Source organism: Myotis myotis, unplaced genomic scaffold (assembly GCF_014108235.1).
Source record: "Myotis myotis isolate mMyoMyo1 unplaced genomic scaffold, mMyoMyo1.p scaffold_m19_p_8, whole genome shotgun sequence".
Classification (NCBI taxonomy): Eukaryota; Metazoa; Chordata; class Mammalia; order Chiroptera; family Vespertilionidae; genus Myotis; species Myotis myotis.
Window position 1 is genome coordinate 31,071,802 of NW_023416390.1, and position 20,629 is coordinate 31,092,430.

At 49.6% G+C, this 20,629-nt stretch overlaps 1 protein-coding gene across 1 annotated transcript in view; it reads left to right on the forward strand.

Annotated features, from left to right (window-relative positions):
* The window catches only part of ARMC9 (armadillo repeat containing 9), a 111,535-nt gene extending 99,636 nt beyond the window's left edge, over positions 1-11,899 (forward strand). The window contains exons 24-25 of the mRNA XM_036320412.1: positions 8,437-8,621; positions 9,761-11,899. Coding sequence (XP_036176305.1) covers positions 8,437-8,621; positions 9,761-9,783 — 208 coding nt within the window. The 3' untranslated portion in view covers positions 9,784-11,899. The remainder of the gene's footprint in view (positions 1-8,436; positions 8,622-9,760) is intronic.
* Positions 11,900-20,629: the final 8,730 nt, after the last annotated feature.

Consider the following 20,629-nt stretch of genomic DNA (forward strand, 5'->3'; position numbering starts at 1 on the left):
ATGGGAGCATGAGTGTGTGTGGCGGGGGGAGGTTGGGAGTTAATGGGGGGGATGAGGACACATTTGTAATACCTTAACTAATAATAATTAAAAAAAAATTAAAAAAATAAAAAATAAAGTGAAATGTCACACCAAAACAATGAAGTTGCTTTTAACAGAAACATATTTTGTACCAGTTAAATTTCTTAAATTGAAACTAATTTAAATTAAATAAAATTAAAAATTCAGTTCCTCAAAAAAAAAAAAAATTCAAATCTGTAAAGAATTTTGTGAGTTTAATTGAGCCCAACTGTCAACAATTGCCAGGAAGCAGAATCTCAATGGATTGGGATAATGCTCCTGAGAAAGGTGAGTTCATACCTTGTTTTTATAAATTACCATCAAAAGGAAAAAACCTAAGTGGGTTACATGAAATCCATTGGTGATAGATTAGGGAGGTAGGAGAAAGCAGAGCAGGGAAACCTCTGGGATTGGATAAAAAGTGAAGTGATGGACATATGCTTCTTTTACATACATGGGTACAGGGTAGTTAACATGAGAACAGTAACAATGAGGGAAAGCCCTGGTGCCATTTTTGTGCCCTGAGGGGTCCGGAAAAAGGGGTTACAAGTTCCCCAGACATTTCACACGTATATTATTTTAGATGCAAAAAGACAATAGGCTAAGTAAAATCGAAGTTGATCTTTGTCAGGGAAAATACTAGCCACTATACACGACTACCCACTATAAACTGCTTTTAGTCAAATATTTAATTTTCAGACCATCCTTTGTGGTTATTTTAGGTCTTTAAGTTTGCCCAACCGCTTTGCAGATTTTCCCTGAACTAGTCAGGTTAGCATGTGGCCCCCTCTTGTTTTTTTCGTCCATACTACACATATGCTTTCCCCCCTCATATTTGTCCCAAAAGGATATATGGCAGCTCGCGATGATACATACATAGTGCATCCAGCCAAAAGAAATGCAAACTAGGAGGCCAGAGAAACTAGGCTGGGAGAGTTGGAAACCCCGTGAGGTTTTCCTACGTCCTGGTGTGTTCTCCCCCCAGCTCCTAGCCCCCACATGTTTCTGGGTTTTGTTATAGCCCCAAGGGAATACCGGAAGCAGTGACCCACAGCTGCTAATGAACCCCATGAGCAGACTCCACTTAGGCATCCCCTGAGCATCTTAATGCAAAGGGAGGTTCCAGAGAAGTGCAGGGACACAGGATCCTCTGTGTGGGGATTATGACTCAGCAGCATTCCAAATACAGGTAGAATAGTATCTCCAGGGGCCTTTTATTGCTCTTCCTTCCAGCGCCATGTTCCTATTGATGAGCAGAGACCATATAAGGGGGCTGGGCCTCTCAGCTAATAGTTACCTATCTTTCAGGGCCCCTCCCAATTTACACAGAACTCACCCCAGGTTGCAATTTACATTTTTCCCAGTACCCAGCACCATGTGAGCCTGCAGCAAATTACTTTTTCTAAGTCATAGGTGACAGCTGTCCTGAACTTCTTTTCCACCTGCTTTTTCTGCTCTGCCCTAATCTGCCCTCATCTCCCGCCAAACCATCACCATTTCCTGGCTGCCCAGGCTGCTGAGCTCACCATTCTGCAGGGAATGGGAGCCAAGCTGACCCTTACCAACAACCATCAGCCCCTATGTTCCACCATGTCCTCCCCAGACGGCCCTGCCGCCATCCCCCCTGAAGAGTTTAGTGACAGTGGCCAGCATCCTCAGACAACATTGCCCCTCCTGCAGCAGCCCCAGGGTGGTGTGGAGAACCTGGGTGGGGGTTGGGGGGGACGCTCTGGCAAGCCAAGGAGTGGCTCCCTGGTGCTTTGCAGAAGGCCACTTTCTCCAATGCTAGTGGGAGAGGCAGCCAGAGGGAGCCCGTGTCTGAGGGTGCTCTTTCCCCAGCATCACTACCCCAGCCAAACAAAGGTCATGCTCTAGGTCAAAGAGGAGGCTGGCTTTTGTTGTGTTTGTTTGTTTGTTTTTTAAATATATTTTTTAACATGTCAAATCCAGTGAAGCAAAAGCTTCTTAGAAAATTGTTTTTTCATTTAAATTCTTTTTTGTTGAAAGTATTACATATGTCTCCTTTTTCCCCCATTGACCTCTCCCCGGCCACTCCCACCCACCCCACCCCCACCCCAGCACATGCCCTCACCCCCCTACTGTCTGTGTCCATTGATTATACTTATATGCATGCATACAAGTCCTTTGGTTGATCTCTTTTCTTAAAATATATTTTTATTGATTTTTTACAGAGGTAAGGGAGAGGGTTAGAGAGTTAGAAACACAGATGAGAAACATCGATCAGCTGCCTCCTGCTCGTCCCCTAATGGGGATCGAGCCCACAACCAAGGTACATGCCCTTGACCAGAATCAAACCCAGGACTCTTCAGTCAGTGGGCCAATGCTCTATTCACTCAGCCAAACCAGTTATGGTAGTTTATCTCTTCCTTCCCCCCCTTCCTCCCTTGCCTTCCCTCTGAGGTTAAATGTGTTATTATTGATTTTTTAGAGAGAGGGGAAGGGAGGAGAGAAAGAAACATCGATGAGAGAAACATCGGTCAGCTGAGGCTGGCTTTTAAGGTGTATTAGTCAGGGTTCTCCAGAGAAACAGAGCCAACAGGATATGTGTGCATATATATATAGAGAGAGAGAGCTTTACTTTAAGGTAGTGGGTCTCAACCTTCTGGCCCTTTAAATACAGTTCTTCATGTTATGACCCAACCATAAAATTCTTTTTTTTTTTTCATAAAATTATTTTCCTTGCTACTTCATAACTGTAATGTTGCTACTGTTATGAATCGTAATGTAAATATCTGATAGGTAGGATGGTCTTAGGCAACCCGTGAAAGGGTCGTTCGACTGCCAAAGGGGTCGCGACCCACAGGTTGAGAACCACTGCTTTAAGGCATTGGCTCACATGATTTACTTTAAGGAACTGTAGAGTCTTGACAAGTCCAAAATTTGCAGGGTGGGCCAGCAGGCTGGAGACTTGGGGAAGAGCTGAAATTCGAGTCCAAAGGCCATCTGATGACAGAATTCCTTCCTGATCAGGGAAGTTCAATTGTTTCCTACTCAGGCCTTCAGCTGATTGGATGAGGCCCACCCATATTATGGAGGGCAATCTACTTTATTTATAAAGTCCATTTAGTTAAATCTTATTTGCCGGGAGCCAGTCCATCCTTGCTGTTTCAAGGGACCTGGCATATATGGCATACTGTTCTTAATATGTTTGCTCACCTTCTTGGCACTATGTGTTTTAACCAAGGTCACCTCTCTGAGAAAGGTTGTTTCCCCAGGTAGGGATTTTCCCCTAAAGTTAGGGAGGGAATAAAACCCCTTAACTAAGTGCCAGGCGGGTAATTAATCACCAGATGCTGGGGTCCAACCCCAGCAGGTCCAGGGGTCCCCAAAGGTGTCGGCGGAGTCGGCGAAGAAGGAATGACACAGAGACAGCGTTCAGTTGATCAGCAGCCTAGCCAGGATCTCTAGCCAAGTTCTGGTCAGGATCTCCAGCAAAGTTCTGGTTAGGATCTCCAGCCAGGTTCTGTGTCCATGTTCTCTTGCTAGGTTCTCCAGCCAGGTTCTGCCCAGGTTCTCCAGCCAGGTTCAGTCACCAGGTTCTAGTCAGGTTCTCTAGCCAATTTCTGTAGTCAGGTTCAGTCCAGGATCTTTTGCCATGTTCTCTCCAGCGAAGTTCTTCTGTCTCTAGGTTCTGTGTAGGTTCTGTGTCTAGGTTCTGTGTCTAGGTTCTGCGTCCCGTTGTCTTGTTACATCTGCATTTATACCAGTTGATTCCAATCCTATCAGTCTCTATTCCAAAGGTTAGGGCGTTTCTTATCTCCATTCCAGGGAGTAAAGATTATGTAGCTTAAGCATGATTGTTTGTAGTTAAAGTGATTAATTACCCGCCTGGCACTTAGTTAAGGGGTTTTATTCCCTCCCTAACTTCAGGGGAAAATCCCTACCTTGGGAAACAGCCTTTCTCAGAGAGGTGACCTTGGTTAAAACACGTAGTGCCAAGAAGGTGAGCAAACATATTAAGAACAGTATGCCATATATGCCAGGTCCCTTGAAACAGCAAGGATGGACTGGCTCCCGGCACTTAATCTCATCCAAAAACACCTGCACAGAAACATTCAGAAATAACGTTTGAATAACTATCGGGGTACCATGGCCCAGACAGGTTGACACATAAAATTAACCCACACAAAAGGTTTTGATACACATTACCAAATTGCTCAGCTAAAGGCTAGGGCCCTTTTCTGGTTGCCCTGGGATGGGGAGATTATAGAGTCCTGAGCCCTGCTGCTCTCTCTTTACTTCTTGCCAGCTCACTTCAGCTGCCCCCAACCCTGCAAACTTGACATTACTGCCCATCAGCTTCAAGGCCCCATTTGGCAAAGCTGGCCAGCCATCCTGAGTCTGCATAGCTAGCTCCTGTGACCCAGGATGACCCTCCCTGGCCTGTGACCACGTGATGGGACATCCCAGGCAACTCAGGCTAACCCTCTGCCATTCCCACTACCTGGAATAGCTTCCAATGTTTACCTGGTTGTTTTTAATAGTTTCTCTCAGTTGTTTCTTCTTAAAATGTAGTAGGGCTACATTTAAAAATGGTCATAGCCGAAACTGGTTTGGCTCAGTGGATAGAGCGTCGGCCTGCGGACTGAAAGGTCCCGGGTTCGATTCCGGTCAAGGGCATGTACCTGGGTTGTGGGCACTTCCCCAGTGGGGATGTGCAGGAGGCAGCTGATCGATGTTTCTCTCTCATCGATGTTTCTAACTCTCTATCTCTCTCTCTTCCTCTCTGTAAAAAATCAATAAAATATATTTTAAAAAAATAAAAATAAAAATGGTCATGAGGGTTATCACCACAACTTAAAAATAACTGCTAAAACAATGATAAAAGTATTAAAATAGCTAAACAGGAAAAAAAACTCATTTGAGTCAAATAATAGTGGGTAAGAAAGCATCAGCGATGCAACTGGTCTCACTGTCTTACAGTCTTTGCTCATGGATCAAACAGGCTCCGTGAACTCCCAGGAGCAGGAACCGGGCCTGGTTGATCTTTCATCCCCAGCACCCAGCACAGCTCTTAGCACACACGCATTAGCAACGAATGAAAGGAAAGCAAACCATCAGGGAAGAGGCTTAATGAATTACAGTACATCAATCAGATAAAAAGGCTCACAACCATCTATCTATATAAAAGGCTAATATGCTAAGTGTCCCTCCCACCATCTGACCGGTCTCTATGATGCACACTGACTACCAGGGGGCAGATGCTCAATGCAGGAGCTGCTGTGACGTGCACAGAGAAATGTCACCATGGGCCTGGTGCCCACAAAGCAACACTTGGCTTCCCCCAAGTGGGACACAGGCCCCGCCACCACCCCAGAGCAGCAGCCCACCAAATCACAGCCAATGCTACTGAGACCCCATGGGGCAAAATACAACCCACTGCCCAGCCCAGTCCAGAAACAGTGGCTGTGGCGCCAAGTAATGATGTCATGTGGCAATGCCCAGCTTTCATTCCCTAGCGACAGGCCATCTATATATAAAAGGCTAATATGCTAAGTGTCTGTCCAGGTAATGGCATCACATAGCAACACCCGGCTTCCTCTCCCTAGCAACTAGCCTTCTTGCAGTTTCTTCAGCCCAGGAATACGACTTGCTTATAGCCAGGTGGAAACATTTCACACTGTAACCAAATATCTGTGAAGCGTTTTTCCGTGCCTCATCTCATTTGATCCTCACAGAAGTCCTGGAGTAGGTAGATACGAGACTCAGTAGAATCCTATTTTCTTTTCATTAGCCAGAAAATGGAGATTTAGAAAGTTTAGAAACTTGACCCGACTGAAAAGAAGTAAGAAATGGTGGACCTTGAAAATAACTTCAGGTTTTCTCACTGTGCAGAATATAGTCAAACACTGCTGCAGTTAAATACTTTACCCTTTGTTCTCCCTGCATGATCTACAATAATAATCTGCTTCGTGTTGATATTTACTGCTGTGTTGCTGACAATTACCTGAACAGAAAGCAGGTCTAATTAAGCAAGTTTAATATATATATATATAGCTAAGTTGACTCGTACATGTGCGATACATATAAAGCTCTCGCTGGCACCAATCACACGTGTGTGTTTCGAGCTGTCATTGTCCATCGTGAATTTGGTTGACACTTCTATTATAGAGAAAGGGTGAATAGCAATATTAAAATATTTCTTCTAATTAATTTCCTTTCAATGTGCATGAATTCCTGCACTGGACCACTAGTCTATACATATAAAAGGCTAATATGCTAAGTGTCTGTCCAGGTAACGACATCACGTACCAATGCCTGGCTTCCTCTCCCTAGTGATGACTAGCCTACTTGCAGTTTCTTCAGCCCAGGTACGCAACTTGCTTTATAGCCAGGTGGAAACATTTCACACTTTAGCCAAATGTCTGTGAAGTGTTTTCCTGTGCCTCATCTCATTTGATCCTCACAGAAGTCCTGGAGTAGGTAGATAGGAGACTCAATGGAATCCTATTTTCTTTTCATTAGCTGGAAAACAGAGATTTAGAAAGTTTAGAAACTTGACCCGACTGAAAAGAAGTAAGAAATGGTGGACCTTGGAGATAATTATGAAAATAATTATGATAGAGGCTACTCAGACCCATGGAGAGAGAATGGAATAAGGCCCCAAACTGGAGTAATACAGAATAGCATAGAAGTGTGACTACAGCTCTGTGAAAACATGCACCAGTGGGAATGGTATGCTGTGGGAAATATTCGGGGAGTAACATGAAGGATAATATAAAAGTAAATTTTCTTTTGAAAGAAAAAATTATCTTAAAGTCTAAAAAACATAGTAGGGCTAAATCGCCCCTCTCCTCTTCAGCCTGGTGTGGAAGATTTCTTGCCTGAACTATGGGCAGTCTTCATGCCAATCTTTTCCTAAATTTGAATTTGGAGACTTTGAGATATTTAAGTTTTCTGATTATTAAAGTAACATATTCTCAATGTAAAAATAAAAAGGGAGGGAGGCATGTAAAAATGTCATCATCTCCCTGTTCTGGCCTGGGCACCCTCACCTGCCAAGCTCCACAGCTGCCTGCCCTGTGCCAACTGTGTGCAGCCCCCAGCCGGAGGCGTCCACGTAGAGTAGGAAAAATGGACCTGCAGTTTCTGAGCCTCTGTTGCATGCTGGGAGCTGCTTATTCAACGGTGACAACAACCCTGGGTGACAGCCTGGGACTCTAGCCTTCAGAGTTATAGTCAGGAAAATGGGCACATAGATAGCAAGGGCCACAGAATTCAAGGTGGGAGCAAGAGGTGAGCGTGTATTCAGGTCAATGACAGCCAAAGAGCAAAGGGCTGGGTGGGGGAATCGTATCCCAACCCCAGCCATGTAGCTGGGAGGTCACAGAGGCAGGGTCCCACTCCCAAGACTTCTTCTCTCACAGCACGGAGTGGCAGTGGCTGTGGGCTGGAGGGAAGGAAGACTCCATTCCAAGACTGGCCAACAGTCCGCACAGCCGGTCCATCAGGCTGGGACCCAGAGGGCGTCTGGAGAACGTCCGGGTCTTAGGCCCCACTGGGTTCAGATCTTGGCCTCCCCACTGCTTGTTATGTGTGTGACCTTGGAGCCTCAGTTTCTACATCTGAAAAATGGGGTAGTAATGCCTGCCTCACAGGATCGTTAAAGGTTACCTTCTCAGAGAGGCTGTCCCTGATCATCCTATCTAAAATTTGCTTTCTGTTGTTCCTATAACAAATTGCCACAGATGTAGTGACCTGAACACCACGCATTTATTATCTTACAGTTCTGTGGGCTAGAAGCCCGACCCAGATAGATCTCACTGGGCTGCAATCAAGATGTCCACAGGACAGGCTCCTTTCTGCAGTTCTCAGGGAGATTCTCTTTTCTGCCTGTTCTGGCTCCTGTCCGCTCTGGCTCGTGGCCCCTCCTCCACCTTCAGCATCTCCGTCCCTTTCTCCATGGTCATACCTTTTCCCTGACTTCTCTCTCCCACTTTTATGTACCCCTGTGGTTTTTGGCCCACCCCAAAAGCCCAGGGTAACTCCCTATTTTAAAGTCAACAGATTAGCAAACTCAATTCCCATTTGTCATGTGACATCCAGGGATTCGGCCTGGACATCTTTGCTACCACTTTTCTGCCAACCACACCTTCCCTCACACTTCATTCTCTCCCCGGCTCCCCATTCCCCGCTTATCTCCTCCTGAGCATGTATTTCTTTTCATTATCTCCTCCCCTAGAATGTGAGCTCCAAGGGGACGGGGACTTAAGCCTCTGGGTGCCCTGCTCTACCCACCCCCACCCCATATCCAGGGCACTGCCCGCCTGGCTTCTATGTTCAGAGCGGGAGTCCTTCCTCCTGAGACTCCCCACCAGCAGTAACTTTGGCTCTGGCTTGCACATTTCGTTCTAGGGAATTTTCGTCAGCCTTTGCCTGCAAGCCCCGGACCCCCTGTACCCCGGAGATCCTGGACCTGAACCCACCCAAGGCCAAGGCGTCAGCCCTGGCCCCTCAGTTCTCACGTGGCCCCCAGCAGGCCAGCCGGCCTAGCTACACTGCGTCCTCCACTGCGTCGTCCTCCACGAGGGGCCTGCAGAGTAAGTCCTCCCTGTGAGGGTCTCCTTTCCCATGGAGAAGGGCCCTGCCCGCAGGACCTGTTTTGCATTGGTCTCTCCATTTAAGAAACTGCCTTTGGCCTGAGGGGCTCATGCACAAGCTAATGGAGTGAGACCCTCCAGGCCACGCCTCTCAGAGATCAGATCCCCGCTGGGGGCTTCCTGTGCTCAGCCTGAAACCCGGACCTGCCTCTGGTGGGAGGCAGCCAGCCTCCTGGAAGACAGGCCTGGGGAGGGACTGAGGGACTGTCCCTGGGATCCCCCCTCCTGCCCTGTGCTCACTGTAAAGACCACGTTTCCCTCTCTCTGCTCCCTCCCAGCCTTGGCCAGTGACTGCACACACACACACACACACACACACACACACACACACACATACATACACACCCCAGCTCCCCAACTGAGCCTGGACCTTTCTAAAGAGCTTTACTGAAAATAAGGGAAAACAGAAGAGGAGCAGAACAAAAGAATATCAGGCAGCTCAAAGCCAGGCACCCTCAGGACACGCTCATTCCTGTGACTGCTCTGCTCCAGCCCTCCCCGCCCCACAGCCTTCCTGACGTGGCCCTGGGCCCTCTGGCCAACTGGTTCTGTGGTTCAGGGGCCACGACTGGGAAGCCTGTCTGCTGGGAACACACCGCAGAGCCCCAGCCCCTCTCCCCACCCGAGGGGCAGGTCAGGCTGCTTCCTCACAGAGGAAGCACCAGCCAATGCTGGGCAGCCCAGCCAGGAGAGGCAGGCAGGCCTCTAACCTGCCCAGCCAGGCTGCACCAGCCAGGAGCCCTGCGGAGGTTACGGATGTTACGTGAGAACAACATGTAGCTGATGGGCTGGCCGGTGTGGAGAGCTCAGTGAGCAGTGAGATTTATGACCTGTGACCTCAGCAAACACATGAGTGTTTACCAGCAAAACTCACTGAGCCCCCACACCGAGCAGCCTGCAGCCTGCTTCCTGGGAGGAAAGAGTGTGGCCAAGCAAGTCATGCCCCGGCCGCAGAGCAGGTGAGCGGGAGGAAGGCCTCTATTTTGTTTGCGCAGAGTCAGTTGAAAGAGGGACTTGTCTGGGACAGAGGGGCTCTGTACGGACTGGTGCTGGCAGCTCGCTCTGGCGTTCTCCTCCAGGCAGCCAGTCTCTCAGGAAGTGAGGCTGGTTTCTTCCCAGCTCACCGAGCCTCTGCAGGACCAGCCAGCTTCCCGGCTCCGCCCGCCAGCATCCGCAGATGACAGATGTGAAGAGACAGTTGTCTATGAGCCGCTGTAGCTTGGGGAACTGAGGGGAGGACGGCTCTCCAGCCAGCCCAAAAGCAGGCCTCCCACAGCCCCGTGACCCAGGCTCCTTTTCTGCTCCTGGCTCAGCCAGACGAGGAGGGCTGGGGAGGTCCTGTCGTCCTTCCCTGGTCGTCCTGCTCACACAGAGGAGAGGGCTTCGCAGGCACATCACTGGGTAGACAGCACGAGTCAGATCAGTGAGCAGGTCCACCTCGGAGCTTGTGTGGAGGCGCCTGGGACCCAGCTGGAGCCAGGCCGTGGCCTTGGCAGAAACTGGCTGTCCTCACCCGGACCAACTACAAGGAAACAGCAGCAATTTAGACTCAGAGAAATTCATTCCCAAGCCATATGCCTGACCAGCAGACTTGATATTCTCCTCCTCTTCTAAAACCTGGTAAGAATAGGTTTGTTCCCATCTGGGACTCGGAAGGTGGCTGATCCAGAGAAGCCCTGTGCTTCTGCACACGCCGTTTGAAGGCTCCAAGGGTTGGCCAGTTGGCCTGTCTCCTTACCTCTAAGACCAGAACCACAAACGGTTCCACTAGCAATGTGACAGCTTCCCACCGGGAAGGCCCTGTGACATCAGAGCTCACATATTAGGACAAAGGAAGGAAATTCCCCTGCAGAGCCAGCAAGGCCGGGTATGGGAAATGGTACCCAAGCTAAGAGCAGGGTCTGACCTCTCCTAAAATAGAAATATTGAAATAAATTTGTCAGTAGTTAGATGGTGTGTGTGTGTGTGAATACAATCACGTGTTCCCCCCAGGCTCTCCATCTGCCCTGGCCAGGCCCTTTAGTGGGGACATTGTTGTCTCACTGGACGTAAGTAAAGGATAAGCATTGCATTTTTCAGTGACCGTCTGACTCCTCGGGGGAGCAGACAAGAGGCCAGGTGACCCATGAGGTGACTACAAACTTGTCAGCAGTCGGGACCCTGGGTTAATCTCGTGAGTTCTTGGCAGTGGCACAGGCTGGGCATGATAGAACTTCGGGGTAGTGTGGCTGGCCCCACAGCCACATCTCGAGTCTCTGGAAATGTGTGAGCCCCTCTTCCTGGGGAAGAAGCCGTGGAGAACACTCCTGCCTTCTCAGGAATGCCACCCTCCGGGCGTTCTCTGGACTTTGGACTTGACCTGAGGAGACAGAAAGAGAAAACACAAATGCTTATCTCAGGTGTTGTTGATATGAGCAGACCGGAAAAGCCCAGACTGAGTCCTGGAAGTGGAATCACTTTGTGGTGAACCGTTGCACGCAATGGAAAACATCTTTCCCGCTCTCCCCAGTGAATCCACCCGCTCAGATTCCTGGGGTGCCACCGACTGGCACGGCCTTTCCCCGCCTTCCAGTGGGAGCTGCTGACTCCAGCAGCCCCAAGGGAGTGGGAGTCATCCTTTCCGCCCAGTGTCCCCCCGGGGTGAAGGCTGTTACTCCCTCCCTTCGGATGAGCTAAAGTCTGATTTGTAAATGTCTGGCCATTTCGAGAAAATAAGAGATTGTCTTTTAGAGATGAGGGGAGTATCCTACTCAGGTCAAACTACACTAAGCTCATAGGTGTGGCTGGCTGGTTCTTCTGGGAAAGTAAATAGTGACCAGCCGCTGAGCCACACCCGGAGAGTCCTCATACAGACACACACCTCCCACCAAGGCTGACAGCCAGAGGAGACTGTAAAATATCAGCAACGTACTCCTCAGCATTCAGGAAGGCCGGCTACTGGCCCCTAATGTCTCCTGAGCAGGGATTGATCTCATTTGCTTCATTCAGAGCAGACAGAAATAGCTTCTGTTATAATCCTGGGTGAGACTATAACAGGTAGAGATTTGAGATCCAGTCAGATACCAGGGGTCACTCAGCAAATTGGGAAGGATTTAGCCCAAATCAAAATAGCTAAATAAAAAACAAATGCACAGCCGTAACCGGTTTGGCTCAGTGGATAGAGCGTCGGCCTGCAGACTGAAAGGTCCCAGGTTCGATTCCGGTCAAGGGCATGTACCTTGGTTGCGGGCACATCCCCAGTAGGAGGTGTGCAGGAGGCAGCTGATCGATATTTCTCTCTCATCGATGTTTCTAACTCTCTCTCTCTCTCCCTTCCTCTCTCTAAGAAAATAATAAAATATATTTTTAAAAAAATAAATAAAAATAAAAAACAAATGCACAAATAAATAAGAATGATACAAAAAAATCCATGACAAGCATTATGCTAAGTGAAATAAGCCAGTCAATGAAGGAAAAATACCACATGATCTCACTCATTCATGGATAATAGAGACCATTATAAACTTTTGAACAATAATAGATATAGAGGCAGAGCTGCCTCAAACAGATTGTCAAACTGCAGCGGGAAGGCCGGGGAGGGTTGGGGGGGCAGGAGGGAGGGGGGTAAGAGATCAACCGAAGGACTTGTATGCATGCATACAAGCATAACCAATGGACACAAGACACTGGCGGGTAGGGGAGGCTAGGGGACTGTCAAGGGCGGGGGGGAAAAAGGACACATATGTAATACCCTTTGTAATACTTTAAGCAATAAAAAAAAAAATCCATGACAAAATATTAAACTTTTAAATAAAAACAAGATGTGACCCTGCACCTGTATGACCCTACCTCGTTTTGCCAAACCCTAATCCAAGCCCCAGTTCCAATAAAACTTTTATTATAAAAATAGGCAGCCAGCCCACGGCCAGAGTTTACTGATTTGATTTTTTTTTTTTAATAGTGCATTAAAATATTTAACTTGACTGCTGAGTTTGCAGGCACCCCAGTTCATTTTGTGTGCAAGGTGAATGCTCCCCATGCCTCCTGCCCTGCCTGGCTCTGGGGGCTCTTCCTGCTCCCTCCAGTGTGCCGATAGGTGGGGGGTCGGGGGGAGGGCTACCTATCTTCACCTCTTCAGACACCGTCAGTGCTAAGTTGTGCTAGGAGTGATTCCATTCACTTTTGCACATAAACTGCCCCCAAAACTTAGTGGCTAAAAACAATTGACCAGCTTTATAATTGTGTGGGTCAGCAGTGGAGCCTGGGCTCAGATCGGCAGTTGGGCTTGGCCGAACCCAGACGTGCCTCTGTGGTCAGAGGACAGGCAAGGGCCTCACTTGTGGCTGGCGGTGGCTGTTGGTGGGTCCTGGGTTCTTCTCCATGAGGCCTCTCATCCTCCAGCAAGCTAGCGTGGGCTCGTGCCCATGGCGGTCTCATCCTCCAGCAAGCTAGCGTGGGCTCGTGCCCATGGCGGTCTCATCCTCCAGCAAGCTAGCGTGGGCTCGTGCCCAGGGTGGTCTCAGAGCCCCACTGCATAAGAGAGGTCAAGCCCAAGTGCTATTCAGGTCTCCACTCACATCATGTTACTGCTCTCCCACTGGCCAAAGCAGGTCACATGACCAAGGCCAAGGTCTATACAGATGGACAGGATACAGGGAAACTGACAAGACTGGAGCATGACCAAAACAACCTACCACATGGAAGGTGTTCAGAACATACTCACTTCTCAGAACCAAATCTTTCAGGTTGTTTTTCCACTGTGGCATAACCTCCCTATCTTCATTTAGTCCAACTAACATCCCGTGGGGCTGCCCTGAGCTGGGGTGTGGAGTGTTGTGATTTTGCTATATTAATATTTGTTAAGTAGAGTCCTGGGTGAAAGACCTTAGGGGACAGTGGAAGAGAGAAATTAGTTACTCACAGGAAAAGCTGAGGTGGCCAGTTGGATGCTGAAGGCACTGGGGGTGGGGGGTCCTAGAGAAGAAAGAGGGGACATGTTGATGGCATGAGCTCTAAGAAGGGAGGCTGGAGCAAAGGCCAGGGAGCAGTGGTCTGGAGAAGCCCTGGCAGCTGGGGGCTACCAGGCCCTTCCCTGGGACCTGGGCATAGCAGGTGTGCTGAACCAGCTGTGGCTGGCACTACACTTTCTGGTGTTAAACAGCCATTACCAAAACTCAAATTACATAAACTTACAATGAAATTAATTCTATTAAAAACAAAGGTAATAAGTACTCAATTATCTTATTACATTTACCATTGTTTGTGTCCTGGAGGTCACTTATATCTGCTGTGTGCAGGAGTGTGTAAGGAGGTGCAGTCTGAGGCAGCCAGGGACTGTGCTGGGGATGGTGTGGGCCCAAAGGGAGGAATGGGTAGTGGACCGTCAGCTACTCTGGCAGCCTCTGCCCACATCTGTTTGTACATGTCCGCAGATCTCTGGCGTTGGCCTAAAGTGCCAGCATCATTTCACTTCTGGGTTGTCACCTAACAGGAACTAACTTGCAGCCTTTCTCCCTGGGCTGCATGATAATGGAGGACCAGATGGTTAATGGAATCTTCCTGGACACCTTCCCACTTGGCACGCTGCTGCTCACACTTCTCTCTCTGTGTGGCCCGGAAACACACCGGCCCCACGGGCTGAAGGGAGTGGCGCTGCTCCTGGCTGCCGTCACAGCTCTTGCTAGTGACCTACGAGTCCAGAGTGATGACGACCTGGGTTTGCTGGAAACCCTGGCTTATTTGCAGAAGGCCGGGCTGATAGAACCTGGATATAGTGCCTGAGCCAAAGGCAAGAAGAGTGGGGACAAAGGGGAGTAGAGTCACCTGAAACGAATATAATATTGTAACCAACTGCACTTTCTTTAAAAGGTGCCAGGGCGTGAAGTGGGGACACTATCACCATTCCCAGATGGCGAAACTAAAATGCTGACTGCCAGTAGCCACATCCCAGTCGGCAGGAAGAGAGGCAGGGATGGTGGCCACACAGAGTCTCTGACAGGACTGACGGTGATGCCAGAGTGCCACGGTCATGGTCTCCTGGGGGACCAGACCCGCTCCACAGCCTCAGTCGTGAGGGTCAAGGTCCATGGGAGGATTCTAAGGTCACCATAAGGCAGGAGCAGCAGCAGGCCAGGCAAACTGAACCAAAAAGTTCCAGGTCATATTGCCATTAAATACAGCTTCTCAGAAACGCGGTCTGGCCCAGGGCTGAAATGCAAGAAAGCTTGGTGCCAGAAAGTGAGGCCCCAGGACTGTGGCCTGGGCGGGGACAGCAGGCTTGAAATGCCCTGGCTGCCTTTGTGCCCCATCTAGGACCACTCTGGCCTGTCCCCTCTGCACCCTGGAGAGTTTATGGAGCCATAGGCACTGGGAAGGAGAGAGGAGCATGAGCCAGGAGTCCCCCTCCCCTCCTCCCTACTTTGACCCTTTGGTCCCTGGGTGAGTCCCTGGTGCCCTCCCTTCTTCCCAAGCTGTCTTCTGGCAGGGGCAGGGGCTGGGCCTCACACACACCCTGGTCGTCTTCTGCTGTTACAGCATCAAAGCCAGGACTGGGTGTTTTCTCTCCTTTGTTGATTCTTCAGCATCTTTAACCAGAGGCTCCCCACACTGGCAGTGACCTCCCATGTTCAGGAGAGAGAGATCCTGGGTCCTACTCTCTAGAATCCTGGGTCCCCTGGCTCTAAAATGCCCCCCTGTCCCTTCCTGCCCCTCATCTCATCCCCACACTGACCCACTTCTGTCCAGCCCCTCCTCTCTCATCTATGGGGGCTGCTGCCAATGTTCCAGTGACCAGAAAATCCAGTAGAGAGCAGGGAGAGGCCTCCTGGCTCAGGCCCCTCTCTGTCCTGGTACCTCTGGCTCCATGAACTCTCAGAAGAGAGATGGCATCCTGGGTCTAGCAGCTGTGGGCAAACTACAGCCCACGGGCCAGATCCAGCCCATTCGGCTGTTCTATCGGCCCGCGGAGCCAAAAGAGCGGAGGGTTCTCTTGCTCTCCCCTCCACTCCTTCACCAGCAGCAGTGTTAACATGGCAACGTCGGGAAACACGGCCGCAGCTCCTTCTTCTGAGTCCAGTTTAAGAACCCATTGTGGCCCTCGAGTCAAAAAGTTTGCCCACCCCTAAAGCCAGCCTCAAGCTAAGACCAAGCTGTGATTCAGAACTCCGAGAGAACCAAGATGGCGGCATAGGTTAGCACTGGAGTTTGCTGCCTCGAACAACCACTTCAAAAATATAACTAAAAGACGGAACGGACATCATCCAGAACCACAGGAAGGCTGGCTGAGTGCAAGTTCTACAACTAGGAGGAAAGAGAATAGCATACCGAGACTCAGAGGAGGCGCAGTGCTGAAGTCAAATACTAAGGTGCGGAGGTGGCTGGCGGCGGAGGGCGCGGTTGTCGTTTTCAATCGGGAGGGAGTCTCAGGTGCTGAGCTCCAGATCTGGGCGAGTCTCTAGGGACCCAGACTCAAACCGGAGAAGCGGGACTGTCTGGCTTCAGTCGGAACTCGAAGGCAGCTTTCTCTCCGAGGTTTGCAGCAGTTGCTGGGACTCTGAGAGGCAGAGCCCCCAGGACGGGACTGAGAGCAGCCATAACTGCTCGCTCAGCCCACCCTGTTGATCCCCTGGGACCCGCCCTGCCCAAGCCCTGCACAGAGACATTTGTGGGATAGCCTCAGGCAAAGGCTAGATTAGCACCTCCCCAGAGGACAGAAGTTCTCTCACTGCAGACACAACTGATTCTCACAGCCACTTGGTCTGGAACTCAAATCCCCTCTAGTATTACCTACAACAATCAAGGCTTAACTACAACAAGACTGCGCACAAAGACCACTAGGAGGTGCACCACGAAAACATAAAAAAATGCGGAGACAAAGAAACAGGACGTAAAGGTCAGAAATGGAAGATATAGAGCTCAAAATCACACTTTTAAGGTCTTTCAATAATTTTCTAAAAATTGCCGATAAATATAGTGAGATCCTCAAGAAATCTAATGAGACCCTTGATGTTGTGATAAAGAACCAACTAGAAATTAAGCATACACTGACTGAAATAAAGAATATTATACAGACTCCCAACAGCAGACCAGAGGATCGCAAGAATCAAGTCAAAGATTTGAAATGCGAAGAAGCAAAAAACACCCAACCGGAAAACCAAAATGAAAAAAGAATCCGAAAATACGAAGATAGTGTAAGGAGCCTCTGGGACAGCTTCAAGCGTACCAACATCAGAATTATAGGGGTGCCAGAAGAAGAGAGAGAGCAAGATATTGAAAACCTATTTGAAGAAATAATGACAGAAAACTTCCCCCACCTGGTGAAAGAAATAGACTTAAAGGTCCAAGAAGCACAGAGAACCCCAAACAAAAGGAATCCAAAGAGGACCACACCAAGACACATCATAATTAAAATGCCAAGAGCAAAAGACAAAGAGAGAATCTTAAAAGCAGCAAGAGAAAGAAACTCAGTTACCTACAAGGGAATACCCATACGACTGTCAGCTGATTTCTCAACAGAAACTTTGCAGGCCAGAAGGGAGTGGCAAGAAATATTCAAAGTGGCCGAAACCGGTTTGGCTCAGTGGATAGAGCGTCAGCCTGCAGACTGGGAGGTCCCAGGTTCGATTCCGGTCAAGGGCATGTACCTGGGTTGCGGGCACATCCCCGGTGGGGGATGTGCAGGAGGCAGCTGATCGATGTTTCTTTCTCATCGATGTTTCTAACTCTCTCTATCTCTCTCCCTTCCTCTCTGTGAAAAACCAATAAAATATATTTAAAAAAAAAAAAAAAGAAAGAAATATTCAAAGTGATGAATACCAAGAACCTACAATCAAGATTACTTTATCCAGCAAAGCTATCATTCAGAATTGAAGGTCAGATAAAGAGCTTCACAGATAAGGAAAAGCTAAAGGAGTTCATCACCACCAAACCAGTATTATATGAAATGCTGAAAGGTATCCTTTAAAAAGAGGAAGAAGAGAAAGGTAAAGCTACAAATTATGAACAACAAATATGCATCTATCAACAAGTGAATCTAAGAATCAAGTGAAAAATAATCTGATGAACAGAATGAACTGGTGATTATAATAGAATCAGGGGCATAGAAAGGGAATGGACTATTCTTGGGGGAGGGAGAAGGAGTGTGGGGGGTGCGGGAAGAGACTGTACAAAACTCGTGCACCTATGGATGAGGACAGTGGGTGGGGAGTGAGGGCAGAGGTTGGGGCGGGAACTGGGAGGAGGGGAGTTATGGGGGAAAAAGAGGAACAAATGTAATAATCTGAACAATAAAGATTTAATTTAAAAAAAAAAAAAGAACTCCGAGAGGGCAGGAGGCCCGGGTGCTCTCCACAGGGTCCTGTCCAGGGGACACATGCTCAAACCTAAATGTGCAGGAGCCAACTGGGCAGGGCAGGGGCCTGGAACCTGCATTTCTTTTTTTAAAAATCCTCATCTAAGGATATATTTTCCATTGATCTTTAGCGAGAGAGTAGAAGGGAGGAAGAAGTGGAGAGAGAGAGAGAGAAACATTGATGTGAGAGAGATATATTGATGGGTTGCCTCGCGCACACACCCAACCAAGGCCACAGACCAAACCTGCAACCGAGGTACATGCCCTTGGCTGGGAATTGAGCCCGAGACCCTTCGGTCTGCAGGAAGATGCTCTAACCACTGAACAACTGGCCAGCGTTGGAATCTGCATTTCTATGAGCGGCCCCACCACATCTGGAGCCCCAGGGCTTTGGGTCTCAATTCAGGGCTCCCTCCTGAGCTCCCCACACTCTGGAGTGCCTCCTGGCTGTGCCTTCCCCACAAACCACAAAGTCCCTCAGGGAGCCTGTGTCACAGCCATCCTTTTGTTCTCTTTTTAACAGCTTGAGTGAGGCACCACTGACATACAGTGCACTGTATGTGTCTCAGTGTCCACGCTGGTAAAGCTTGGTATATGTAGACCCTGTGAAACCATCACCACTAACCACACAGGGAACAGACACATCACCCCTACATCTGGGACTGGAACCCCCATGTCCTTTGACCCTGCCAACCTTCACAAGATTTGACCAAGCCACCACAGGACCCGTTGCTTCTCCCTGACCCCCAGGCAATGGCTCTCTCCCCAGGGACCTCAGCCCTACTTGGGGGACGGGAGGGATCCAGTTTGGTGAGGAAGTGCCCCTGAGCCTTCTGGAAGAACTGCTTCAAACTTTCGAAGGCTCGGGTTCAAGAGGGCCTGTCCCTCTGTCACCAATTGCTGTCCCCCAGCCTGTTGGGTGGTGGCTACCCCAATTTCTGGGTGTCTCATCTTCTACCACCTAGGAGAGCAGGCTGTTTGGGAAACAATGAAGGTGTCATAAAAACAATGCATCAGTGGGGGGTCTTTGGTCATGGATGACAAAAACCAACAACAACAAATTATTGGTGCCTGTAACCAAATCAAGAGAAGCAGGGTGGCACCAGTTCTCAGGGCCTATGTTGTCTTTCTAGTGCTGCTGGGACCAGTTACCACAAACTTAGCAGCTAGAAACAACTCAGATTCATTCTCTCAGACTTCTGTAGGTCAGACATCCGAGTTGGCTCAGCCAGTTTCTCTACTGAGAATTTTACAAGGTTCAGCTCAGATGTTGGCCAGCTGTGTTCTTATGGGGTGGCCCCGGGAGACTGCTTCTACGCTCACTCGGACTGTGGGCAGAATCCAGTTCCCTGTGATTGCAGGACTGAGGCCCATGTCCTCGCTGGCCGTCAGCTGGAGGTGGCCCTTACCTCCCAGAGGCCTCCGTCTGGTCTCTGGGCCATGAGTGGGTCCCTATACTTTAGAGCCAGTAAAGGCTCATCAAATCCCCCCCAGGCCTGGAATGTCTCCAACTTTCCCTTTTGCTGCATCTCGGCTGCTTCCAGCCACAGAGGATTCTCTGCTTTCAAGGGCTCTTGTGATCAGATTGGGGCCCTGGACAATCAGGCTCACCACCCTAGTGTAAGGTCTGTAACCTTAATTACATCTGCACCCCTTTTGGCCACAACCTCACACAGCCACAGGTCCTAGGGGTGAGGCCGTGCAAAGGTTTTTGAGACGGGCCCTATTTGGCCAACCGCAGGGCCTCTAAGCCAGGCTCCGGCTCTTTCAGTTTCTGTTCTGCTCTGAGTGTTTTGTTCTCTCACTGCAGACAGAGGGGTGCATGTGATACCATGTTTCCCCAGTATATTCAGTCGCACCCTCAAAGGCCCTGTGATCAGAGAGCAAAGGAGTGTCCCTCTCTCAGTACCTCTTTAAAACTCCCCAGAGCAGAGCCCACCCCTGACCGGAGCGTGCTGTCAGGGTGGGTGGGGGCATAAGGCACTGTGACAGGCCCAGCCTGAGACTAGAGAAGAGAGGTGCTGGGTACAAACCCAGAGTCTAGAGAGAGGTGCCCACTTGTGGACCCGTCTCCAGGGTGCCTGCTTCAGCCACCTCATCAAGCTCACTGGAATCCCATGAGGCCCATCATCTTATTAACCTTCTTTACCAAGACCAGGACTCAGCTTCACCACTCACCAGCGGGCTGACCTTTCCCTGGGCCTCAGTTGTCTCCTCCAGAAAATGGGAATAATAAAAATCCTCACCTAGCCAGGCTACCGAGAGCCTCTGGGGAAGCAGACAGAAAGGTATGTGAGAAGAGTCTCTATCGGACTGAGGAGGCCCTAGACTAGAGCCTGGGAGGGACTTGGGACTCTGAGTCTCACTGGCCCCTGCGGCTCTGTCCCCTCGGTGGTAGCAGCACCATGGCGACAGCTGTCCCTCGGCACTGGTGGGAGTGGGGCTGCCCAGAATGCACCTGGCCAGCCTCTGGGCCATGAAAAGGCAGCCATTCAGGGCTGGCTTGGACAAGAGCCAGGTGACGAGAGACAGGAGCCCTGTGCGCCGCAGAGGAAGGAGGCCTCTGCATGGCCTCCCCGTGGGCCAAGCTGCCAGGCTGGGAGGCCCTGCTGGCTCACCG